The sequence below is a fragment of the Gracilinanus agilis genome, chromosome X, assembly GCF_016433145.1.
Source record: "Gracilinanus agilis isolate LMUSP501 chromosome X, AgileGrace, whole genome shotgun sequence".
Classification (NCBI taxonomy): Eukaryota; Metazoa; Chordata; class Mammalia; order Didelphimorphia; family Didelphidae; genus Gracilinanus; species Gracilinanus agilis.
Window position 1 is genome coordinate 29,659,246 of NC_058136.1, and position 26,553 is coordinate 29,685,798.

General features: G+C 40.7%; 1 protein-coding gene across 1 annotated transcript in view; it reads left to right on the forward strand.

The window, feature by feature from the left end:
* The window catches only part of AFF2 (AF4/FMR2 family member 2), a 365,980-nt gene that overhangs the window by 183,770 nt on the left and 155,657 nt on the right, over positions 1 to 26,553 (forward strand). The window contains exon 4 of the mRNA XM_044682529.1: positions 2,757 to 2,801. Coding sequence (XP_044538464.1) covers positions 2,757 to 2,801 — 45 coding nt within the window. The remainder of the gene's footprint in view (positions 1 to 2,756; positions 2,802 to 26,553) is intronic.

A 26,553-nucleotide genomic window follows, 5' to 3' on the forward strand; every position in this document is an offset into this window, starting at 1 on the left:
CTACCCCTTACCACTCTTCCACCTATAAGTTAATACACAGAAGTTAAGGGTTTAAAATAAAAAATAAAAAAAAATAAAAAAAAATGAATCTACTGAATTGTAGCCATAGTCCCTTTTTGAAGACGCCAGTGCTATTTTCTTCCCTTCTGTGTAGTCTAGGAATGAATCCAAGTGGCTGCTATGCCTTGTGAGTTGGGTGGAGTGACAATCTTTGTGGAGTGATGAGCCTAACAGTGGAAATTTGAGCATGCCATGTCATAGGGTGCTTATTCTGTGGCCCTTAAACATACCGTTTTTATAGCGTGATTTAACCGTGTCGTCTAAGGGTGTCTTACCTTGCCAGCTACAACGTAATCTTCTTTAGGGCAAGAACCTCTTGGACCTGTGTGCGTATCTCGCCAGAGCATCAGCAAAGGAGAGGCTCCATAAACATCTGCACTTACTTTTTAGCACTTTGGTGATATTAGCTCCTTGAAGACAAGGGCTAAGTTCTATGTGTGTTCTCCAGAGCACAGCGTCTTGCGTATCCAGATGTGTTGATATGTCCTTGTTTGTGGGCAATCCATCTCTACAGAGAAACACAAATAATGAAAGCCCTGGGCTAGCATCAAGTGTATAGTATCATAAGACGTGATATTTAGGGGGTACCTTTTGATACAAGGAGAAAGCCATCGAAGTCCTAATTTATATTCTGTGTCCATCTTCTTGAGTCTGGCATGAGGATCATAGATTGAGATTTGGAAAGGATTTTAGAAACCATCTAATACAACTTACTCATTTTATGGATGGGCGAACCGAGGTCAAGGCAGCTAGGTAGTTCAGTAGATTAATACTGAGCCTGGAGTCAGGAAGACCTGAGTTAAAATCCAGCCTCAAACACTTACTAGTTTTGTGACCCTGGACAAGTCACTTGATCTCTGCGTGCCTGAATCCACTGGAGAAGAAAATAGCAATAAGGATTCTCCAGTATCCTTTCCAAGAAAACCCCATGGACAATATTGGCGTACTGTGATCTATAGGGTCACGAAGAGTCAGACATGACTAAACAACAACAGACTGAAGTCAGATAATTTGCTTAAGGTTACAAAGTAACTGGAGATGTTATGATTCAAACTCAGGTCCTCTGGCTCCAAACCCGGGGTTCTTTCTCTTATACTACTCCACTCTGCATTATACTACCTCCCAAGTATAACGAAGGACTGAAGGAATGAAGCATTTTTAAGCATTTGAGGGGAAATGGCTGTCAAGGTGATGGTTTGACTTGCCTGACACATGCTGCTTCAGCTGGTCTTATTGACCTGCAGTTTGTGGGGGACCCTTTCTCCTCAGAAGTTGCTTCCTCAAGATAATGGCTGCGAGGGTTGGGCTGGAAGCAGTACTGGTGGCCTGGAAGAGTGAGGTGCTGCCTTTCCTGGGGCATTTGTGTCTCTCTGCTTGTTGGTGGCAGTTGGTCAGAGTGGTCAGCAGCTGTTGCTTGTGGTGATGAGGAAGGGTGGGCCCACTTTCCACAATCATTTCTGCCCTTAACCATGTCTGTGGGAGCAGGGTTGGAAGCAGATCTAGTGATGTGAGAGAACACTTCTGCTCCCAAGGCCCCTGGGGTCAAGGTCCTGGGCTTTCTTCATCAGGATCGGTGGGGATATGATCATCTATGTGGTGGTAGTGATTTGAATTGTCTGGCACATGCAGGCCCCCTCCCCTATTTTCCAGAAGGCTGTTTGGGTGATATTACTTAACAGAGAGTATGCTCTAATGGCGTCATCTTCTCCCATAAATCATCCCCTACTAGTGTTCTACGGTACTCAAGTAGAAGAGATCATAGGGTCATAGATTTGGAGCTGAATGGAATCTTAGAGATTAATAAGTCCAGATTCCTCATTTTACAGATGAGGAAACTGAGGCATCGAGAGGATGTCACTCTCCCGAGGTCACACAACTAGTGAGTGTCATAAGAGGGCTTTGAATCCAGATCCTCCTGATTCTAAGCTCAATATTCTATCCAGGAGACCATTATGGCTCTACTTCATATTGCATCTAGATTTTGTATTTATTTCTTTTGTGTGTGTTTGCCTCGCTTCCCCAAAATACTCACCAGCACTTGGAGGGTGGGCGTAGGGTGTGTCTTACTCATCTTTGAATCTGCCACAAGACCTTAAACAGAGGTTGGCAATTGGTAGATATTTACCGATTGATGTCACAGATGTGAAGATTGAGCCCGATGGACTGGGGATCTGACCCAATATAATTCCAATTTTCTTTCTAATGATCAATTTAGACTCAGAGTTCTTTATATTAATATTAGGAAATTGATTTTAAAACTTGGATGATTGAGAGCCTAGTTTGTTCATAAAATGGTCTAATGTAAGACTGGCCTGACACCACAGAATAATAGACTGTCAGAGCTGAAAGGGGACTAGAGAGATAATCAGGTCTGACTCCCTCATCTTACAGATGAGGAAAACGAGACCCTGGAGAGTGGGAGAGACTTGCTCAGGGTCACACGGGTAGGTGGTAAGAGGAGACTGTGTCAGGGGAGATCTCCCAGTCTAGCACCCTTTCTGCTCCACCATAGTCCCAGCATTTTAGGTTAAATGAAAACACAGTTGATCACCTGAGAAGAATTATTAATTCATATTTCATAGAAAAGCAACGATGGCTAGCTTTACTTTCTTCATACAATTTTCCACAGCATAAATAGGCTCTCAGCAATTTTTGTTGGAGTAACTAAATTGGACTTTATTTTTTCTTTGTTTCAGATCAACCTTTCCAATGATCCGAGCTGTGTGGAAGAAATTTTGAGGGTGAGTTTAAACTTTTATTCTTTTGACTTTTTTTAATAATGAAGCTGTCTACTAAATCATGATGATTCATACCTGGAATGCCTGCTAAGAGGGAGGCAGACGCCTGAGCTTGGAAGCTCTGAGCTGCATTTGGGCGAAAAGATTTTTGGATGTCCTAATAAATGACAACAGAATGATAAGCCCCAAGCAGTGGGGACCCAGCAGGCCACCAAAGGAGGGGTTAACTGGCTGAGGTCGGAAACAGAATAAGGCAAAACTTTCCATGCCAGTCTTTAAAGGGGTTGAGCCTGGGCATGGCTGCTATACTTCCAGCGTGGGTAGGACCCAGTCTCAAAGCAACAACAACAATAACAAAGATCCTCATAATAATGATGATTTTTTTTTTGGTTAGAGAGCTCAAAATAACTGCTGAGATATTTCAGCAATAGCACACTCAGAAACTCACATGCAACTTCAGTTTTCTTTAGTAAGGTGCTTCTGCTTAGCTCCTTTTCCATTTCCTTTGTTCTTCCTTCCCCTTCCAGCCCTAATCAAGCTTCATTTTTCCATCTCCTAACAAAAGTTCGTTTCCTACTTCATTTCTTAATTCTTGTGATCTCTTGTCCAAGACTGGACTAATCTTCCATCTCATTTCTGCTTAGATCCTTCAGTTCAGATCAGTTGAGTTAGAGGTACCTATGTAGAAAGGGTATGTCCTTCATGGACCCTCGGGAATAACACTGAAAGGAAAACCCTTAGTTCTACCCAAATCTATTGAATTGGGGCCATCAGCATCAGAGAGCAAGAATCAACTTGTGTTCTGTTATGGTATCTTAGTCCAAGAACATTCCTTATCTGCGTTTACCTCTTCTGTATCGTGAGGAAATCCTATTTCCTGAATTATGCTCTTCACGGCATAGAGCGGCTTAAAATATTACTGAGTGGATGGCATCTCGATTGCATAATGTGTCACATTTGAATACCACTTGACAATTTATTATGAAGCTCTTCCATATATACCATCCCCTTTTATTTTGTTGGACCTGGTCCACAGATGAGCAAATTGCAACTCGACATTACCCAGCTTATACAAAGATGCTCACAGAATATGGTAGGCCTGAGAGTAGAACACAGAACAATGTTCTTTCTGATACATCCTTATGTTGTTGTAGGCATTACATTTATTCAGAATCTGTCCCTTTGAGTACTTCAGAGATCTGGGCTTTGGAGAAGTGTGGGGGGACGCACTGTAGCCCCTTTCCTGGTAACGTTACTGAAAAATTCATCCAACTGGGAACAACCTTCAAACTTAGACTTTTCAGGCTTAGATTCCTCCAAGCCTGTGTGTGTGTGTGTGTGTGTGTGTGTGTGTGTGTACATATATATATATGAGCTATAAGTTCACACATTGGAATATTTTGAACAGCAATACATGCGAGAAGATTTATGAACAAATACGAGGTATTTGTGTGTGCATATGTACGTAGATGTTTATATATGTACTGCCTGCAAGTTTTCATTCTATTGAGGCAGATCAGCCGCTCACCTATGCCTCAGAGGCTCACAGAGTTCTTTGAGTCCTGAAGTTGAAGTGATTTCCTCAGGCTTGTGGAGCCAGGATGTATCAGAGACAACTCCTAAAGGCAGGTCTTCCTTTCTCCACATTCAGCCCTCCTGCTACCCTATCATGTGGCTCGTCATTAGATTCATTGTCGCTTACATACTCTCCAGGAATTCAAGTATACACTCGAGCCAATATTATTAAGTGGGTAAGGCACTAAGCTAGGTGCTTCCTTCACCCTCACTGATACGCAGTGTTCTGTTGGTGGCAAGACAGCTCTTGCCAGTTGTAGATAAAGTATGTAGCTTCGATCAGACCTAAGGGCATATGGATCAGATCAGGCTATCCACAGCTCCCCTCCATATCTCTAGGGCCCAGATCTGTATCTGAATATGTCACATGGGAACTCATCCATTTCCTCCTTCCCATAGGATGAAGGTATTTAAACTGCCGCAGCTCTTTGTTAGACATTTAATTAATTTTCTTAATGAAAGGTAAGAGCTGAAAAAAAGAGCACCTTCAGAAAGTTACCTTGGCTTCCAGTGTTTTCTCTAGGGTTCAGAGCTCAAATTAAGTCCACAGGCTCATCTTAAGCCTTAAAGGCCTCCTAGATGCATCCCAAAGCACTTCCTAATTCATCTTAATTGGCATCTTTTCCTTAAGAGGGACCCAGAGCTAGATACTTGGCAGCATTGCCATGAAGCTTGGAGAGCTGGGAAAACACCTGTTGGGGGTGGGGCTTCAGAATCCCATGTCATTGACAACCCGAAAGAAACGGCATAAGCTGTCTTAATATGTTCCTAAGCGATAACTCCCCTTGAGAAAAACAACAAAAGTCTTTCTGCTGTGCTTGAAAGAGAATTGAAAGGAACGGCTTGTTTCAAAAAGAAAGACTTTAGATTGCATGGAATTCTTGTTCCTAGAACACTGCTAATTGGCGCCTCCATTTGGGCAACTCAGATGTTTTAGAATTTATTTCCCTGGCTTAGAATGACAGTGAGATCACCACTATTACAACCCAGATTTGTGGTCTAGTTCTTGATGTCCCAAAATTTCCCAGTGATACTAGTGTCCTGGTGCTCTTTGTGTGCCCCACCTCTAATGCTTTACTATCTGGGCAGATAAAGGTCTTGGTACTTCCAGTATTGCATTCTACCTCTCTTTCCAGAGATACTGAGATCTCTTTCGAATACTGCTTACTTCTCTTTTTTTTCCTTACCTTCATCTCAAATGATACAATTGAGACTGGCCTCTTTTTCTCTCCCTATCTACCTCTTTGTTTGTGGAGCTTTGACCTTGTGGATAGAGGTTGTATCTTGTTCTATCTTGGAAAGAGAAAAGGACTAGAATTTGGATGACATGGATTCTGCTGCCTGTTGTGTAATCAGAAATCTTGAACCCTCGGACTCCATCTCCCAGAATTCTTTTTCTTCTCCCAGAATCCTTTTCCTTTCATCCTCATAGCATCCTTATGTATTGTGAATAATTTGCTGTAACCCCGCCCTCTCTCACTCTCCTCTCATGTCCTCGGCTGGGTTAGCTGCCTATTTACTCTAGCTTTTTATTTTCTTTTACTTCAAGTTATTATTAATAAATCTTTACAAAAATATAATACTTGGGCTGTTTAATAGCAAAAGGCCTAAGAGGAAGTTAATTAGAACCTCAGTTTCCTCATCTTTAAACCGGGTGTGATAAACACTGCCATATTTACTTCACAAGATTATATGACAACCAAATGAAATAAAGAGCTGAAGTGCTCTGAGATCTTTAAAGTATCTTATAGCCGTCAAGGATTATAAAAGTATACTTTGTTCTTTCTGTGATCACATTCAAATCATCTTTTTTTCCCTTTGGCAACAATATGTTTTTCAGTATTATACGTTAATTAAAACTATGTAGTTTTTTTAAAGCCCTTCTTAACACCCTTTCTACTCTCCTTGGCTCTGTTATCTTTACTTTCTTTTTCCATTCAAGCTTCTATAGATTTGATCCCATTACAATAAATACTGTGAGGAAAAAAATATTGACATGATCCAAATTGTGCTTCTGGCAGTGGCCCACTTATTTGAAGTAATTTTTAAAGCCGGATCCAGGATTCCCATTTCCCAAATGAATTTAGATAGTATCTTAGAGTTGTACCAGGATGGAACAGTAACTTTTCTTCCTTACCGAATTCCTAAACTTTGCCTAACCTGTCACTTTTCTTACCTCATAGGATTTGGAGCTGAAAGAGATCTTAAACATCCTCCTTCTTACTGAAATCTTTCTATTTCTTCAAGGCCCAGCTTAGATACCACCTCCTTCATAAAGCCTTCCCTAATCCCCTACTCCCCCAGCCAAAAGTGTTCTCTCTCTCCACAAAGATTTTGAGAACGCCATCTTGATTTTTCATCTGCTTCTTATCCCATCCAGTGTTGTATCTTTCTTATTGGTGTGTGTGACCTGTCCTTCCATATTCGATTAAAGCCTTCTTAAGAATAGGGACTAAATTCTTCCAAAGAGGCTCTTCATTAAGTTTACTGTCTAATTGAAAGCTAGCTTGTTCTGAGATGTAAAAAGAAATGAGGATGAAGAGGGCAAAGAAGAGGAAGAAGGAGAAAAGGAGGATCATCATAACGATGTAACTCTAGCCATAGTTTAGAGCATTTCATTACTTAAAACATTCAGCGATGTCATCATTCTAGACAGTCTTACAAGCTTAGATCTCAAGCCCTCCTCATTGTAGCCGATGATCTCTCTGAAGTTCTCTGACTCTTAAGAATATCTCCAAAGTTAACCAATCTGGTCCCAAAACAACTGACACATAGTCAGTCAACGGGCCTATACTTGACTGAGCCACTTTAGAGCTTGGTAAGGGCCATCCATGCTTATTCCATATTGTTCTACGATAGAATAGTCTTTAGAACCTCAGGTCCACTTTGATACCATGATGAGAGTGTTGAAGGAGATATATATGTAATCAAAGGTTTCCTCAACTGTTCTGCATCATAATGGCAGTGCCAATAGCAGTCATTTCCTTGAGTCCCTGGGATTTTTGTGGGTTCCAAGCTACGTTAAGACAGGAAGAATATATCAACCCTACCTCTGAGGATCTTGTCCAATTCCTGCTTTTTGTAGGTTAGCATTACTCGTTCCTGAGGAAGTATTTACTTTAAAAAATAACAGCAGCTATCATTTCACCCTCTTACATAGTCAGAATTGCAGGTACATAATTGAAGTTCCATTTCTCTTATTTTTGCTATGGAACAGATTGTGTTTCCTAGTAAAGTACCTTCAGGAGTTGATAATTTTACGATGAAACATCTGTACATGCAATTCACTGTTTACGGGGAAAACAGGAAGCTGCTAACTAAGGATTAGGAAACATGATTTGACGAACTGTATCTACTTGCAGATTTCCTTCTGCCATATGGAATAGGTTGGTAAATAGCTAGATGGGTACCCCCTTATTGGTTATAGTATTTCCATATTTACAACATTCTAAATGATCATGATTCTACTTAATAGTTTGGTCTCTCTCTTTAAAACATGGCAGAAGCTCACGAGGTACTGACAGACCCACCATGTACTCTATTTACTATCACGCTTTTAAAAAGCAAACAGCTCAGAAAGAAAAAAAGGTATATGGATCAAAGCGCAAGATTAGTCAGACACCTGAATCAGAAAAGAAAATGAATACGGCTGCAATTGGACTCTTACAAACCAATTTTTCCACAATTCGCTTCAATTGGAATCCTCCCGTTGGTGCATACTCTGATTTAGTATAGATGTTTAGCCTCTACTAGCGTGGCCTAGTGACCCTGGACTCTCAAAGTCTATGCCAGTGGATCACAAATTCTGAGGCATCCTCCCTAACTGGAAAAGTTTCAAATATGGAACTAGGAATAGACCCTGTATCTCTTGTTGGAGGCCTAGCCTAGTTTATTGCACAGAAGCCTGTATCCAACTTGGCCACAGGATGATGAATTTGTTAGCCATGAGAACCCATGTAGACAGTCTACTAAAATTACGGAGGGTTCAGGATTTGGGAGTGCCCACGCTACCAAAATGAGAGCTCCTTGAAATTTTGACAGGTAGACTTAGCTTTTACAGGAACAGTAATAAAATACTCCTAGAAACAGAATAATTATAAATATAACTTTGATTATCGTTAATGTTAACTCTGCTGGGGCCATTTGTATAAACTAATTAAATTGCCATACTCTCTGTTACTCCGATGACTGGCTTTGACGTTGGAAATTATAAATTTGTCAACAGGTGAGACTGCCCTTGCCTGGATCTTCTCACTTCTTCTCAAAATACTAATGGATTTTAATATGTAGTATCCATATGTGAGGTGAGCATGCCAACGTAGCACAGTGAACTCCTAAGGGAGCTAGAACATTATTTGTTTCCTCATGAGTGGTTTGTCTTTTCTAAAACACAAATTTACCCTAAAGAAAAATGTGAAATTTAATTATAGTGGCTGTTATTGTATATTGGAAATGTAGGTGGAGGGGGCAGCTGGGTAGCCCAGTGGAATGAGAGCCAGGCCTAGAGACAGGAGGTCCTAGGTTCAAATCTGACCTCAGACACTTCCCAGCTGTGTGACCCTGGGCAAGTCACTTGACCCCCATTGCCTACCCTTACCACTCTTCTGCCTTGAAGCCAATACACAGTATTGACTTCAAGACGGAAGGTAGGGATTTAAAAAAATAAATGTAGATGGAACTTTTATAGGCTCTGGGGGGTGTCCTTATTCCAACTCCCACTTGTACATATGAGTCAAGTGCCTCAGAAGGTTGGTTCCATTGATTCCATCTGTTCGTCAAGATTCTAGGCATACCCCTGAAGAATTATGAAGGCTATCCTCAAATGTCATTGCTTTGGGCCCACTTTCCAGTGTGTTCTTCCTAATGGTAGTCACTGGTGATTAGTGTCTCATTTTCTTTTAACCCACTAACATCAGTTAGCCATTACAAAGGGATATTTACTAAGGAGATATAGCAAGAACAGAAGTATAAACATCCCAGCCTCATCTCCCAAGAGCACACTTCCCCATACTTAAAGCAATTTCTACAAAGCATTGGCCCCTATCAAGTCCACTGCTGAATGTGGGGTAGCTGGTGGAGTGAGGGGTTTCTCCCTTTTAGCTGACTTAATCTGTTACTATATTGTATATGTCTAAGCTTTGCCCCTTGCAGAGATTTTCATTGTTGTTATTTAGTCTTTTCAGTTATGTCCAACTCTTTATGACTCCATTTGGGCTTTTCTTGGCAAAGATACTGGAGTGGTTTTCCAGTTCATTTTCTACACGAGGAAACTAAGACAAAGAGTGGTAAGTGACTTGCCCAGGATGACACAGCTAGTCGATATCTGAGGCCAGATTTGAACTCATATCTTTCTGATTCACAGAGTTTAGTTGTCTACAAACTCTGGAATAGATAGCTCTCACTGGACCTCTGGTGGCTTGCTCTTCCAACCTTTTGAAGCCTAGACCATTCCACCCCTAGTACTCCTTTGCCTAGAAGAGTGATGACGAACCTTTTAGAAACTGTGTACCATGCCTGCTTCACACCTAGAGACTGTATGCTGTGTTCCACTCCCCCCAGACTGAATGCTGCCCCCTCTGCCTTACCACTGGGCTGCTGGGCAGGCAGAAGGGGTTAGATCAAGTGAAAAAAATGTCTTTCGGGTTAGAAAAAAATTTAGGGTTGGGGTTAGGGAAGGGAGTGCCCGAAGCAGGTGCTCTGCACTCCCCTCCAGCTCTCCTGCCTATGATCCGCTCAACTTATCCCAGGTAGGGGGAAGCACTCCCATTGGACTGCTGGACAGAGGGGTGGATCAAGTGAAAAAATGTCCTCAGACGTGATAGAGAGGGGGAAGGGAGCAGTTCCACTGAATCCCTCTGCCTTTCTAGTAAGGAACTCTGGCAGGCGATTGGCATGTACCCACAGAGCTCTCTGTGTGCCTTTTTGGCATACATGCCATAGGTTCACCATCATGGGTCCAGACAATTAAAGACAATTGTCTAGAGAAGGACAGGAATAGAACCACAGGAGAGGCATATGCTCCTAGGTTCATGTTGACCCTGGTGAGGAAAGCAGACAGGTGATGCTCACTCTCTCTTCATGCATGTGTTAATAGCAGCCCTTCATTCCTCACTCTAATGCAGATAGGCAGGAAATATGACTGATCTACCCTTGTGGAAATCTTTTTCAGGCATTCTCAATTCTAACTCATAAGATAATCAAAAAGTCTATCCTCCCTATGTGGTAAGAGGATCTGCAAGAGTCAGAAGATAATTGCCCATGCTCTGAAGTGGAGCGTAGAGCCCTCCATTAAACATTCCTGGAAGCAGGTTTGCCAAACCCCTACGTGTTCTCAGGACTAGGCCCTCATTAGCTGATCCCCTGTTACACGGGTAAAGTTATTCATTGAGATTCAAGACATATTTAGGGCCTATAAAGCCGTTGAAATATCTTCATGTGGAATAGGAGGTTTTGCTGGGAATTTGAAAGTCAATATTAAGCTTCCTGACCCAGTCAATCATGGGAACCTGTCTAACATGGGAACATGTCAAGGAAGGGGTGGCAGCAAGTCAGGGAGGAGATAATGTCAAAGAGAAGTAATTTAGCAGCCTAGTATCAAGAGCCCTGGGGGGGGGGGGGAGGGAGAGTAGCCTCTTTTAAGTAGTTCAGTAAATAGATGAAGCCCTTTATGTCTTAGGTATGCTCTCAGAAGAACTAGGTTTTCATAAACCTGCTGTTTGCTGTGAAGAAGGTGATTTATTATTTCTGGTGAACTGAATGAACGAGGTGGCAAATGTAAACCACATTTAAAATCGGATACCTGTTTTCGGCACATCGAGCATAGGGAACGCTGAAACCTTTGCCAGCTTTCTGGAAGACATACAGGACTTCTTTGAAAGGCCTAATGGTTTTTAGCTGATTTTCTAGGGAACACAAAATGTGGCGTGGAAAAGGAAGTAGCAAAACGTTGTAGAAGGTCAATCTGGCTTTTTGCCCTGTGTGTAGCCCTTTCGCTTCCCACCCTTTCCACCTCCTCTCCCCCTCCAAATAAATATGCTTGTGAGCATAGGCTGTTGGCATCAGGTTATCAGGATAAAGTGAAATAAATAATGATGCTCTCAGTTGGAGAAGATTGTAGTGGGATGCCTACGAAAGAAAACGGGGTTCTGATACATACTTCTGGATTTGGCCCTTGGAACAATAACACTATGTAGCCCTTTAAGATAAAGTTTTCCAAACCTAAAAGGTCCTTGGAGATCATCTAGTTCAGTAACTTCCTCATTTTAGATTTGAGGAAAATTAAGGGGAAGGACTTGCCAAAAGTCATGCAGTATTTGGGCTATCTTGACAGCTGATGAACATGGCTACAATATCAATTTTTCTTAAATATAAATAACTAAGTAATGCTGGGGGGGGGGAATGAATCACTTTAGTAGTTTAATTTGGGTTTGGAAACAAAGAAGAAAAAGTTTGGATGAGATTTTTTTCCACTTTTTATCCACACTTGTAAAGCAGTCCATTCATCAACCCTGTTTAATTGGTAATAGTAATCATTGTAGTGCCCCCTCCCGTGAGCTCTCCCACCCACTCTCAAGCTTCTTCCTTACTGAATGAGGCACCCCCAGAAGGGCAACTGCTTCTATGAGTCTGAACAGTTGTCTGTAAAGCTGCCCTCCTAAAACTATACCCCAAAAGTCCTCACTGGCTTTCTTAATATTAAAGAAGACTAATCCGCATAATGCCAAAGCATTTACTAAGTTGGCATAGCTAAAACAAAAGCTCTGTAACATTCCTTCCATAAACTTTCCCACAAATAGACAATTTATGCCTCCCGTATTTCAGTGCACCAGTGTCCTTTCTCTCCTTGTTGAGTCCTTGAATGCCACCATGGGCCAAGTGTTTCTGTTGAATGGCTCGTTCACCTTGGTTCCCTGCGTTTCTCTATAGATCTACCCTTTATTGCAGAGGCTTTGCTCCCTTTAATCCCTAATTGGCTCTCTTCCATGCTTCCTGTGGTCATGGTCTTTAGGGCTGCTTCTTTTCTGGAATCGTAGTTGTCCCTACTTCTGTGTCTTCATAGAGAGCGTATCTTTGCTCCTGTGTTTCAGCTGTGCTCGAGACGTATCCCAAACCGTTCCCCACTACATACAGTGTCTCCTAATGGACGAATCTGTCCGCTGCAATTAGTGCATCATGGTAAATGTGGGTGAAAGGCGTAAAGAAAACTTCTCTGGTTAGGTTCCATGGATTACCTCTACAGAGTTGTTACTTGCTTCAACTTACTGAATCTCTCAAACTATTCAGCTGTCCCCAGTATTTGTCCCTTTTCATTTTTTAAAGACCGTCCAGGACGTGGCCAGTCTTCAAGCAACTAATGGCCGGCTGCTGTTTTAATTCATTCGGGGAACTCATACTTCTTATAGCGATGACACTGCATCTTTGTACTTGGTGGTTAGCATATTAATAACTGGTCGTTTCTATTATCTGCCAATTACTTTCTGTAATGAAATCAATGAGCTGGTGGGGTGAGGGAGATCAGATTTCTCTTCCTACTATATTAGAATGAGGAAACACTGGAGCTGGAAGACTGAATAAAGCCTTGGCCTTGGTTGACTTGGGGAAATGCACACCGGAATATGTTAACAGGACAAGAGCAAAATGTAAGAACATACAAATGTGCGATAAGATGTTATTCATTCAATGTATATGTGTACATCGATGAAGATCAAGAAGAAATCTGGAGAGTGATTGATTTTATTCGGCCATGTCTGCCTTTTCAGGACCCCATTTGGCTTTTTCTTGTCAAAGATATTGGAATGGTTTGTTATTTCCTTCAATAGCTCATTTTATAGATGAAGAAACTGAGGTCAACGGGGTTAGGCGAGTTGCCCAGGGTCACACAGCTAATAAGGATCCGTGGCCAGATTTAAACTCGGGTCTCCTGATTCCATTCCCAGAGCTTTTCCCACTGTGCCACCAAGTTGCCCTTAGAGGGGTAGAAATAGTATTTAGGAGTCATTAGGGACATTCTAAAAGATATAGTTGTTTACGTTGATAATAAGTCAAAAGAAAAAATAAGCAATTCCTTTTGTGTCTGCTTTATTAACTGTATTTTCCCAGGAGTTTGTATTGAATAGACAGACAGGGAGTCAGAGTGCTCAACTTGGAATCTAGAAGACCTGTGTTCAAATCCTCCCTCTGACTATAGCTATGGGACCCTAGGAAAACCAGTTAATTTCACTGAGCCTCAGTCTCTTCACCTCTAAAACGGGAATAATAATATGTTCACCGGCTCCCTCACAGGGATCTTATTTGGAAAGTGCCTTTGTGTGACTTAAACTACCACCCAGAATGGGGCTTGTTCTCATCTGACACTTCAGAATTCTTCTTTAAGAAAGTCAGATTGCTTGTTGGCTTGGCTGCTGTTGAGCTTATATTCCATTGCTATCATAATATTTGAATTGTGATTTTGATGTGTCTTTAGCTTTGCTGAAGGCTGCACGAAACTCAGCACTGAGTATATAATCAGTGAAGATAGCATTGAAAATGCCCCTGACTCTTATTCACGCTGCTCACCTCCTGGACTGGACTCTTTGGCAAGGCCCTGGAAATCTGGCCTCTCGTGATCCTATAACAGCCCCATTCAAAAGAGCCAGAGTAAATGACATGAGCAAGAGCTTCCAAGGACATCCCTGTCAGCCCCCGGTACAGATCCTCAACGAGAGGACCTTTACGAGGACCATTTGTGGAAATGGCATCAATCATTTACTCATTCTGCTTTTTGCTATTATCAGTGCAGGCAATTTACCTGTGTCATAGGAGACCTCGAAAGGAACATTTTGCTAGTCAGGGGTATTCAAATAGATGGGCTCTGAGAGTACTTTGCTACAGGAATGCAAAATATCCTAATTACTTCGTTGTGTCATTCTCAGAATATTGTTTGAGCACCATTTTGAATGCCAGTTTTTTACATTACCAATTATGTGGATATTATTAAAAATACCACCACAATGTCCGTATTTAATGTGACTCCTATTATTACCATCATTTGGCTTGCTCGTTTTAAACAAGACAGTGAATGGAGAAGAAGATCCCAAGCACACAAATGAATAGGTTGTTCTTATTTTGTCTCTGCTTTCCCATGCTTGCACCATCTTCTTTTCCCTTCATTAGAATCTCCAGAGTGAGTTATTGCTGACTCTCAATGCTTGATATGCTGTATCTGCTCATTCCCGTTAGAGATTCCCAACAAAGATTGTAACAAAACCAGAAAATTACTCCAAAGCGATCCATTTGCCAGATTAAAATGGCACCAAGAAAATACTCATCTAAGTCTCTCATGACAATATTCTATTTAGAGAAGAGAGAAAAAGTCCTGATGGAGAACCAAGAACCAAGACCTTCTTAAACTAAGGACGATGGAAATCCTTTGAATGGCTTTTTTTCCTTTTTTTATTGTTTTCTTATTACGTGTTTCTGACATCCTCATCCTAGTGCACGGGTCGGCAACGTATGGCTCTCGAGCCGCATCTGGCTCTTTCTGCAGGAGCCATAAAGGCCATTTTTTTCAGGCACTGTTGCAGGAACGCACACTGTGAGCACTGTACAGCTCTCACAAAATTACATTTTAAAAAATGTGGCGTTTATGGCTCTCACAGCCAAAAAGGTTGCCGACCCCTGGTTTAGTGTATAATTAGAGAATTCAGAAGAGCAGAGATAAAGTTACCTGAATAGATTCTCTCTCTCTCTCACTCTGGCTCTCTCTCTCACTCTGGCTCTCTCTCTTTCTCTCTCTTTCTCTCTCTCTCTTTGACTTGAGGGATTGGAATAACAACCTGAGCATGGATTTGGACTAGCTCTCCCAGAATTTGAGAGATTATAATTTGTTATGGCCTTTGATGGATATATGACATATATCAGCTTCTTTCTTCAGTACTTAAATTACCATAAACCTCATTGGAATGCCTCATTTCCTCTTCAAACCCACTTCTGTCTGGTTTGTCCATCTCAAAGCTTATTCTATTATGACCTCAGGAATCCTAATCTATTATATATATATATATTTTTAAATCTGATAGGTTCAGGTTTTTAAATCAAATTTCCCCTGAGGACATAATATTCCTTGCAACACTCTACTGAAGATCACATCTTGTCATACTCCCTCTGACTCACAGGGCCGGAGACAGAAATAGGCATATTCATTGTTCCCCGCTGCTACTTTGCTGCTATACTAATGCCACATTCCCTCAATGAGTCAAGTCAGATCAAAACAAGAATCATTTATTAGGTTCTTACTATGTGCCAGGGACTGTGCTGAGTACTGGGAGTTCAAGGAAAGTCAAAAACAGTCTTTGCCTTCCAGAGCTGACATTCGAATGATGTCCTCAACAACATGTAAATAACTAGGTACATCTATGATATACAGAGAGTAGATAGAATGTAGTCTGAGAGGAGAAAGCACCAGTGACTAGAAGGGCCAGGAAAGGCTTCCCGTAGAAGCTGAGCTTTGAAGAAAGCCCTGGAAATTAGGAGGCCCAGGTGATGACGCAGAATATTCCAGTCATGGGGCATAGCCAGTCAAAAGTCCCTGCCACAAGAAATGGAGGATCACTTATGAGGGGCAGCAGGTAAGCTGACGCAGCTGCACTCTCTGAAAGAGAGAGAAGGGTAAGAAGTCTAGAAATGGAAGAAGGAGACAGCCTGGGAATAGCTGCAATGGCAAACAGAGGAGTTGACGTTCGATTTTGGAGATAACAGGGAGCCACTGGGACTACTTGAGCAAGGCAGGGAGGAATGACATGTTACGACCTACATTTAAAAAAGTTACCTTGGCAGCTGAATGGAGGATGGATTGGGGGGACGAGACTTGAGGCAGGGAGACCTGGTAGGAGGCTATTACAGAGGTGACGAGGCTCTTAACCGAGTTTGTGGCTACGTGAGTGTAGAGGAGAGGAACTTTGTGGAGGTAGAAATGACAAGATTTGGCAATAGCTTGAAAAAATGTGTCATGAGTGAAAGAAAGTAAGGAATCTGGGATGCCAGTGAGGTCGCAGTCCTGGGTGACTGAGCGAATGATAGCGTCCTTGACAGAATTGGAAATGTACCTTGCGGGAGGGTTTGGAGACAAATTGAGTGAGATCTATTTTGGACATGCGGAATTTGAGATGCCTATGGGATATCCAGTGTAAGATGTCCAACATGTAGCTGCTGATGCGTGAATGTAATTCCACTGAAAGACTAGGGTCAGATATCTGCGAATCACTTGCATCAAGATGATCATTGAACCTATGGGAGTTGATGAAGTCACGGAATAAAATAGTATATCAAGAATGGAAAGCTTAGCATATAGAGCCTTAGGGGATACAAACAGTGGGAATGATGGGGACTAAAGGGCCAGCAAAAGTGACCGAGTCGAGGTCTGAAAAATAGAAGGAGAATGAAGAGAGAGCAGTGCCTCTTCCGGATTGCCCAAGATGAGAGTTTCCGGGAGAAGGCGATCAATAGTGCCATGCACAACAGAGTGGCCAAAAAGGATGTGATATCAGAAAAGGCCATTCGGTTTGGCGATTAAAAGGTCATAGGCAACTTGGGAGAGAGCAGCTTCAGTTGAACGGTGAAGTTACAAGTCAGGATTATGGTTAAAAAAAGAGTGTATCTTAGCTCCGTTTCCTTTGAAATATCTTTGCAACCATCTAGAAAAATAAAGTTGTCTGAGCTGACATGGCATAATGAGCTTGTTTTTTTTTAAATGTTTTAGTAACCGAATTTCATGAGAATTGGTTTCCTTTGTAATCCAACGTATTTCATTTATTGCATTCAAAAACATTATTCTGAGAAAAGGTCCATAAACTTCAGCAGACAGGCAGCAGAGTCCACAATACAAAAAAGGTTAAGACTTCCTGCTCTATTAGTTTCCAAACCTAAGCCCAACTGTTCCTAGGTTTCTCTCTTGTTGGCCAGACTGATGATTGTGCTGGGCCTTCCTGGGATATTGGTATGGAAATGTAAAGTAAAGCACTTAGCAGCGTAATATATGGAAATATATCCAGTTCACCAGAGGGCCAGAGTCACTTAGGTATTATCAAGGGAAAACTGCTAGGTAATTGCTGCCTTTTTGTTTGCACTGGGAGGGAAGGGGAAGGAAGAGGAATATATTTAGAAATGATAATAACCGATGAAAAATGAAAAATTAAGTCACCAAAATTCATTTTTGGACAACTATGCTAAGATGCTTATCTTTAAAGATAATTTAAATCTGTTTCCCTGTAAGTTTGAACCTTTGGTTGTGTCCCCTGGACCAATACAGAACAAATCCTCTACTCCTTTTCCTTGACAGCCCTTCAGGTATTTGAAGATAAAGACCTTGTCCCCTTAATCCTCTTTTTCTCCCTCCAAGGTAAACATCCCCAGTTAATTTAACCACCACCACTGTCATCCTCATCATTACTATCACTGACTTGCATTTAGTACCTTAAAGTTGGCAAAGAGATTTCTACACTTTATCTCATTTGAACCCCAAGAACCCTGTGAGGTAGGTGCTTCACGTATTATTATCTCCCTTTTGCAAAGGGAAAAACTAAGGCTGATAAAAGTGAAATATTAGAGGCAAGAATCGCTTGAACTGTAAGTCCCGTACTCTATCTACTGTGCCATACTACCTCAAACATTGTTTCCATTTCAATTTCTGACTCACTTGATCATGCAGATTTAGACCTACTATAGTTTTTTTCAGTTGCATGTCCAATTCATTGATCTACTCTTTTTCTCTTTAATTGATGAATCGTGTTTAAGAGGTATAAAGTGTCCTCTAAGTACTACTTTGGCTGCATCCCCCCAATTTTGATATATTTCCTCATTGTTGCCATTACCCTTAATAAAATTGGTGATCGTTTCTATGATTTGATCTTTGGCCCATCCTTTCCTTAGGATCAGAATGTAGTCTGGTGTGTTTCTTCTATTTTTGTGGAGGAGGCTTGGTTGGGGAGCTAAGCCATACTACTTCCTTATGTTCTGCCATCTTTACTCTACCCTCCAGACCCAAACTAGTTTCTCAATGCCATTCACCAGTCAGTCAGCTGGCACTTAAATGCCTATTCTGTGTCAGGTGTTGTGCTAAACACTGAGAATACAAGTACAAGTAGGGAGGTAGTCCCTGCTCTGAAGGACCTTACATTCTAATAGGAAAAGTCAGCCCCTAAAAAGAAGCTGAAAAATGGGGGCAGGGGCAGGGTTGAGAAAGGCCAGAATGCAGTGCTTCTTTTAATTTGTGGTTCCTAACATTGGATACAATAGTCAGTCCCACTCAGTTCAGCGCCAACTAAAGTGAGATGATTACAATCAATGATTTGGCCGCCATTCTTTAAGTAAAGCTACCCAAAGTGGCCATTACCTTTTTAACCATCTCCTTACACTGTTGGGTCCTAAAACCTTCAGGTCTTTTTCATAGAACAACCATGAAACCAATGGTCCCGGATCCTGCATTTGTACAGCATATTTTTTGAACTGAAATGCAGATTCTTGGATTTATCCCTATTGACTTTCTCTTCTTGGTTTTTTAGCAGAGTGTTTCAACCTGGTGAGATCATTTGGAACCTTTGGTGTGTTGTCTGTCATCTCAGCTATTTCTTTCACTATGCTTTATCTAAAAATTTGATAGGCATTCTCCTTCCAAGTCATTGAGAAAAATATGGAGCAAGGTAGGGCCAAAGATATAAACTTACATTGCGACACTAATGACTTTCAGGTTGACATTTATCCATAAAACACTCTTGAGGCACAGTTATTCAACTGGGTTAGACCTATTTGCTGTCTTCTAGACTGTGTTTTTCTATCTTTTCTATAGGGATAACATGAGAGATTTGGTCAAATATCTTGTGAAATTAAGCATTCCCTACTTGCACCATTCTCTTGCTATTTCTGTGAGGTTAGTTTGTCTTGACTTATTGTTAGCAAACTTATAATAACTCTGGTTTAGTTTAGGTTTTCTTGCAGCTCACAAATCATTAATAATCTAGCCTAGAATTTTAAATGAATAAAAAATAGAAATTGGAGTAATCAACAGTGCCTTTAGAGATCCACAGCACATTTCTCTTGGGGATTTCCTAGAAACATAGCTCTACTCACCTTGAAAAGCTTTATGCTTAAAAGAGAAATTAATTCATAGATAATCTAATGCATCTTAATTCAATTCTAGCCTAAATAACAGCAGGCACAATTCTTCTGATTGTCAGTAGGCTTCTCCTTTTTTAGTACAGGAGTAGGTGAGCCACAGATTTTTTTCTTCTGAAATATTAAGTTTTATTTATGCCTCTTCTATTTACACTAGTCCTTTTTGGATCTATCCTGTTGTTGTCCCCACCCTCCAGCCAGCGAATGAGCCCTCCTTTGTAACAAACTAAAAAGTATTTCCTTAATTATTGTCCAGGACCAATGTCGATCTTCATACTTACTCAGAGTTCAGCTTTGTTCTACTGCCCTTTTTATTTACATTATTATAGAAGTTGTGTACGTTGCTTTCCTTGTTCTGCTTACTTCACTCTGTGTTGGTTCAAAAAAACCCCAAGCCATATTTCTATCAACTTTTCATATTCATTAGCTCTTAGCCCACAATAATGTTTTATGACATTCATACAACACTAGGTTTGTTCAGCTATTTTGTAGTAGTTGAGCACCTACTTACTTGATTTCCAGATATTTCCTAGCATACAGAAGTACTTAGCACAGCGTAATGCAGAGGGTAGAGATACTTTTATCTTTTTCTTTCATAGGTTTATAGAAGTTATTTAAATTTTCTCCTATAAGCATTTGCTTTATTTCCCTCTCATCTCTTCCTTCCTCCACTGGAAAAAGAAAAAAAAAGGGAAAAAAACCTTGTAACAAATATGCATAGTTAAAGAAAACAACTTCCCACATTGTGCAAGTCTAAAAGTATGAGTCTCATTCTGCATATTTAGTCCTTCACCTGTCCATCAGTAGGTTGGTAGCATTCTTCATCATTGGTCCTTTCGAATCATGGTTGGTCATTAGACTGACTTTTTCTAATATTGCTGTTACAGTATAAAGGGTGCTCCTGGTTTTGTTAACTTCACTCTGCATCAGTTCATATAAGTCTTCCATGGTTTCTCTGAAATTATTCATTCCATTTCTTATAGTACAATAGTATTCTGTCACATACATATACCGTACTTTGTTCAGCCATTCCCCAGTTGATGGGAATATCCTTTGTTTCCAGTTCTTTGCTACTATTAAAAAGCTTCTATAAATATTTTTATAGGATATATGGGTCATTGTAATTTTTTATCTCTTTGATGTATAGGCCTAGAAGTGGTTTTGCTAAGTCAGAGTACTCCTAGTTTTATAATTCCTAGGGCATATTTCCAAACTGATTTCCATAATGCTTAAACCACTTCTCATCTCCAGCAACAAGGCATCAATGTACCTGTTTTTCCCACTTCTGATCCTGTTAACCCATGCATGAACACACACATACACATGCACGCACACACACGAATGTACCCCTTAGGATGCTAGACCTTCACAACCAAGTTTTCTGTTGCAAATTCCTCCAACTCCATCTTTTTCATCACTGAATTTATTACTTTGCATCATCAAATAAGAGTTGACAAAATTTAAACATCTGTCCTTTTGGACTAGCAGTCAACAAAGTCTACAATAATTAATGTGGGCTACATGCTGAGGCAACTTGCCATAACATTGGAGATGGTAAATGATTCTCAAGGAAGTGTTTCAGTTCAGAAGTAAACATTTTGAGGGCCTTATGACAATGTACAAATTCTGATAATATCTGTCGAAGGAAAATAGTCATCAGATCCATTTAGGAGAACAAGTGAAATCAAACATACAGTGACTTGGGAGCAGAACTCAGAATTCAGACCATCTCCTTTAATTAACTAGTGCTTAAGCTGTTGAGTTGCATGATCTGTGCATTGACTTCCAAGTGAGGCTAATTGACAGCTACAGCATAGAGATTTCATTGTTGATGAGGTTAGAGTGCTAACTGCAGACACCCAGGATGTGTTATTTGCATAAATAATAATTGCCAAAGGAACCTTCATTTGGCCTTTCTTCCTTTCTTGTATTTGACTTTGTAATCTTCATATGATGTTAATGTAGCTCTCCCTGCTTATTACACTTATTGTTAGCAATTATGTAAAGTGCTTCGATGCTTGAGAAGCTTGTTCCTCACCAAATAATGAAAAATAACTAATAAAGCACTAAAGACTCTAATGGTTGGAACAGAGGTTGGTTTTTCTTTTTCAGTCATGCCCCATCCTTCTTCAGAGCAGAGCCAGAAGAAGATTTCCACTTCCTCCTACTTCCAAAGGAAATCCCAGCACCATTCCCCAACTGCTCTGCAGTGTTAAGATGCCTTGATGGGGGCAGCTAGTTAGCTCAGTGGATTGATAGCCAGGCCTAGAGACGGGAGGTCCTAGGTTCAAATCTGGCCTCAGACACTTCCCAGCTGTGTGACTCTGGGCAAGTCACCTAACCCCCATAGCCTAGCTCTTACCACTCTTTGAAGTCTTGGCTTCCCTTTGAGACTCACAGAAGTCTTAAGAGTAAACCCTACCAGTTTACAGAGAAAAGAAGAACCACAACTGCCTTTTCTTTTCCTCTCCCCCAATGGGTTCTCAGAGACTGACTGGAATGACTTAGAAGATCACTGAGTTCCTTCCTCAAGTCACAATGATAACTGTGTTCTCTCTTTCTCTCTGACAGCTTTCACCAAACTGAAACTCGCAAGTTCCCAGATTGGGAAGGAGAGACAAAAAGATTAAAGGATTGCTCCAAATTAGGGATTGTTCGAATTTTTTTTTTGCATCTTTATAGAGCCCTTCACATATATTAGCAGTGTGATAAAGTCTTTGAATCGTTTCCAGAATACCATTTATGAATATATAATACCAAATATATAGGATTACAAAGGAAAACAATTACATTGAAATATTTATCAAAATTTGTTTTAAGTTCACAATTCCTAGGTTAAATATGGGCCAATTTCCTCCCCTCCTCTCCACCTCCCCTCCCTCATATCTCTTCTCCACTTTGGGCTGATGCCAAAGGATATGTCACATAACGGTCTGTCTGCTTAGTTAGGATGGACCTTCTAAGTACACTCTAGTTCCACCAGAAGTACTCAGTCATTACAGAGGTACATTTAAGCCAAGAAAGGCTACATACAGGAAAAAAGTAAATAGACACCCAGCCCTAATATGCTTCTGGGTAAATAACGGAATTCCTTTAATTCTTGCAGAATACTATAGTTCTGTTGAATTTTTTAAAAAGAGCAGGACTGGAGCATATTACAGAAACAGTATTTATTCAACAGCGTCCTCTGGTCCCAAGGAGTAAGCATGCTTTCCACATTTATAATACAATACTCCAATTCAGCAGACCTGAATGTATTTAGGCACATATATCTATTGTGTGTCGGGCACTGGAAATACAAAGATGAAAAATGTAGCAGTCCCTACCCTCAAGAAGCTTACATGTTACTGGGTCATGGGCTGAAGATAAATAAAAAGATTATAGAGGTAAGAAAGTAGAGTGTGATATGCATAGAGATCCAAAATTTGGAGTGGGCAAGAATGATTCTAGCTGGGGAGGATGAAGTAAGCACCTTAAGGACCCCTATACTGAGCCTGGAAGAGAAAGAAAAATGTTAACAAGAACTCAGTGAAGCAGGAGGTATGGGGAATAGAGAATGGTGCTCAGAGACAGGAGAATGCAAGATGAGACCAGGAAGCCACCTATAGTCTAGTTGGCTAGAAAATGGAGTGCATAAAGATAAGTGACATAAAATGAGGCAGGAAAGGGAGACTGGAGCCCAGAAATAGAGGCTATCAAATGCCAGGGACCAGACCATATGTTCTCCCATAGCTAATAGAGGGTACTTAGAGCTTTTTGAGCAGAGAAATGTTTCTTTTTCCTATGGTCTCTCGTTATCTATTAGTTGCTACCGTGCATTCTCTTTTCATATTTTCTTGGCTCATTCTTGTGCATTTTATTTGTCTCTTGAATATTGGTATCCTATTTGTGGTTTCCTTTTCTTCTTTTTTTTTAAACACCTACCTTCCATCTTGGAGTCAATACTGTGTATTGGATCCAAGGCAGAAGAGTGGTAAGGGCTAGGCAATGGGGGTTAAGTGACTTGCCTAGGGTCACACAGCTGGGATGTGTCTGAGGCCAGATTGGAACCCAGGACCTCCCGTCTCTAGGCCTGGCTCTCAATCCACTGAGCCACCCAGCTGTCCCCTGCCATTTGTGGTTTTCTTGGCAGAGATACTGGTGTGATTTGCCATTTCTTTTTCCAGCTCATTTGACAGATAAGGAAACTAAGGCAAACAGGGTAAAGTGACCTACCCAGGGTTACACAGCTAGTATGTACCTGAGGCCAGATTTGAACTCAGGAAGATGAGTTTTCCTGATTCCATGTCCAACACTCTAGCCACTGTAGTGCCACCGAGCTGCCCCTCTCTTATATCATACTTAATTCTATACACGCTTATACATCCAGTGAAATAGAAGTAGAAGACTATAAGAAGAAGATCTTTTCAGAGACAAGCGGTAGGATTTCTTGTAAGGCTATCCAGTAACTTGAATTAGACCTCAAAATATTAAGTATCTTGAACTTATTTTAATGAAGAAATCAAAATAAAATTTTTAATTGATCTCCATTGTCTATTTGCCTGTCTATTTTCTTTAGTGGGTAAAATATTCTCTTTAAACCTTAAGTGTCATCATGAGTTTGCTTTCCCTAAACACATGTGGAATAGCATAAGTGAAATTGAACACGTGGTAGTCCATCCAAATGATCATAAATATTGAATTGGTAGTTACAGCGAATTGTTTCGCTTTATCGCTTTTCATTGTGAGTCTTCATTTAAAGAATTATTTGAAAATTGTAGCTTTATCTGTAGAAAAATATGTAATAGATATACTACCAGAACATTCTTAATTTTGCTTTACAGAAAATTCAGTTATGCAGGAAGGAAACAAATAGCATTTAACATTCTAAAAGGATCTTCACAGATCTTACCTCTTCCTTCCAAAAGAAACAAATAAACAAACAGATAAACAACTTCTCTTTATCCTTCATATAGGGATTTTTTTTTTGCTTCTTATGATTGTGGAGCAAAGTATTTCCTAAATAAACCTGTATGTGTAACCTCATGCTTTCTCCACAATCTTGTTTTCTCTCTGATCTCTTGTTTTTCTCTAATATGGATGCTGAGAATGGAGCCAGAACACATATGTTTGAATCACATCTCTGATACATGCCATGCGTTCATGGGCAATTCCCTTCACTCCTTGGGGTCACTGTTTCCTAACCTCAAAAAAATGGAGATAAGGATACCTCACAGAGACACCTTCAGTACTCCAGCATTGGGACTTTTCCTTATTGCAGCGTGATGCAATTTTATTTGTTTCAAGAACTAAGAAAATCTATTAGTATCATTGTTATGGCCCGTAGACAGAATTTGCTGGTAGGATACATGGCTTTAGGGATAAGAAGATCTGCTATTCATATCTATCCAGGTTCATGCCTAGTTCATAAGGGTTTGTTCACGGACCCGATTCTGTGTTCTTAGACTCAAGAAAGAGTGGAGGACCTTCCTTGTAGCAGCGTCCTTCAATGACCTAGGAAGAAGATATCATTAATAACAAAGAAGAGGCGTGTGTATTTGTGTGTGTCTTTGCCTTGAAAATTGAGTCCCTGAATATACACTGCAGGGGTAGCTGGATGAGCAGAATGAATCTGAAGAACAGACTGCTCTGTTCTTCGGTCTGCCAGCAGGTATGTATGGGAGTTCATCGTTTTGGACAGTCTTAAAGGTGGAGGTAACGACTTAGTCCTATACCTTCACATCTGGAGTGACTCCTATGCATATCCTCTCATAAATCTTCCATTAGCTAAAGTCAGAGAGGAGGAAAAGGCTCCACCCGATATTCTGGAGGCCATCGTTTCAGTCTTAACGTTCTGTGAGTGCCAGCGCAGGACTCGATCTCTCCATCTGTTCCTCCTCACTCTCACTCCATGACTTACCTCCTTTTACCAGTCATAAATCTCTCCAATGACATTCTTTAGAGCACCTCTGATGCTGTCATCTTTGAGTATATGCTACTGCCTTCCTGTGCATCTTTCCTTTGCCCTTTGGGCGACCCCACTGTTTTGATTCTTTGTAGATCGTGGTATTCTGTGATTGTCCACGTCATTCTGTAGCATAGACTTTGGTTTCAAGGAGAAGGTTGGAGCCATTGATAGTGCAGTTTCCCAAGTTCAGTCCAGCATCTTCTCTTCTATTCATTTCTAAGCAATTCTTCTTCCTCTATCAGTTGGCTTCTGATATTAATCTTTTTTTTTCTGAACAACAAAAACAACAACAATAATAATAATTGCTAACCTTTATATAATGTTTTAAGGTTTGCAAAGTACTTGGTGAGTATTAATTTAGTTTGTCTTCACAACAACCCAGGGAAGTAGGGTGCTATTATTATCAGCATTTCACAAATGAGGAAATTAAGGCAAACAGTTTAGGTGATTTACCCAGAGTCACTCTGCTATTAAGTGTATAAGGCAGAATTGGAACTCGGGTCTTCTCAATCCCAAACCCAATGCACACTGCCACTTAGCAGCCTGTGAGAATTAATTCCTTCATCTGTATCATCTTTGAATGTTAGAAAACAAACAAACAAAAAGAAAATGTGTTTATAGTGATGCAGGTGTGCAAAAGAGAAATGATGCCCAAATCAAATAAATCTAGGTTTATAGGCAGTCCTAAAATATTCAGTACCAGGGAGAGGTAGAGGAAATGAATAAGAATTTATTAAGCACTTACTATGTGCCAGTCACTTTGCTAAGAGCTTTACAATTATTATCTCACTTGCTTCTCACAATAATTCTGGGAAGTAGAGACTATTATTCCCATTTTACAATTGAGGAAACTGAGGCAGACAGGGATTAATGAGTTACCCAGGGGCACAGAGCTAATAAGTGTCCAAAGCCACAAAACCTGATTCCAGGTCTAGCACTTTATCTCTTTGTCTACTATGCCACCCAGCTGACTAGAGAACAGGACTTGTGCTGACACTCTCTCTCTCTCTCTCTCTCTCTCTCTCTCTCTCTCTCTCCCCCTCTCTCCACTCTCCTTCTCCTCTCCTCTCTCTGCGCATGTGTTTG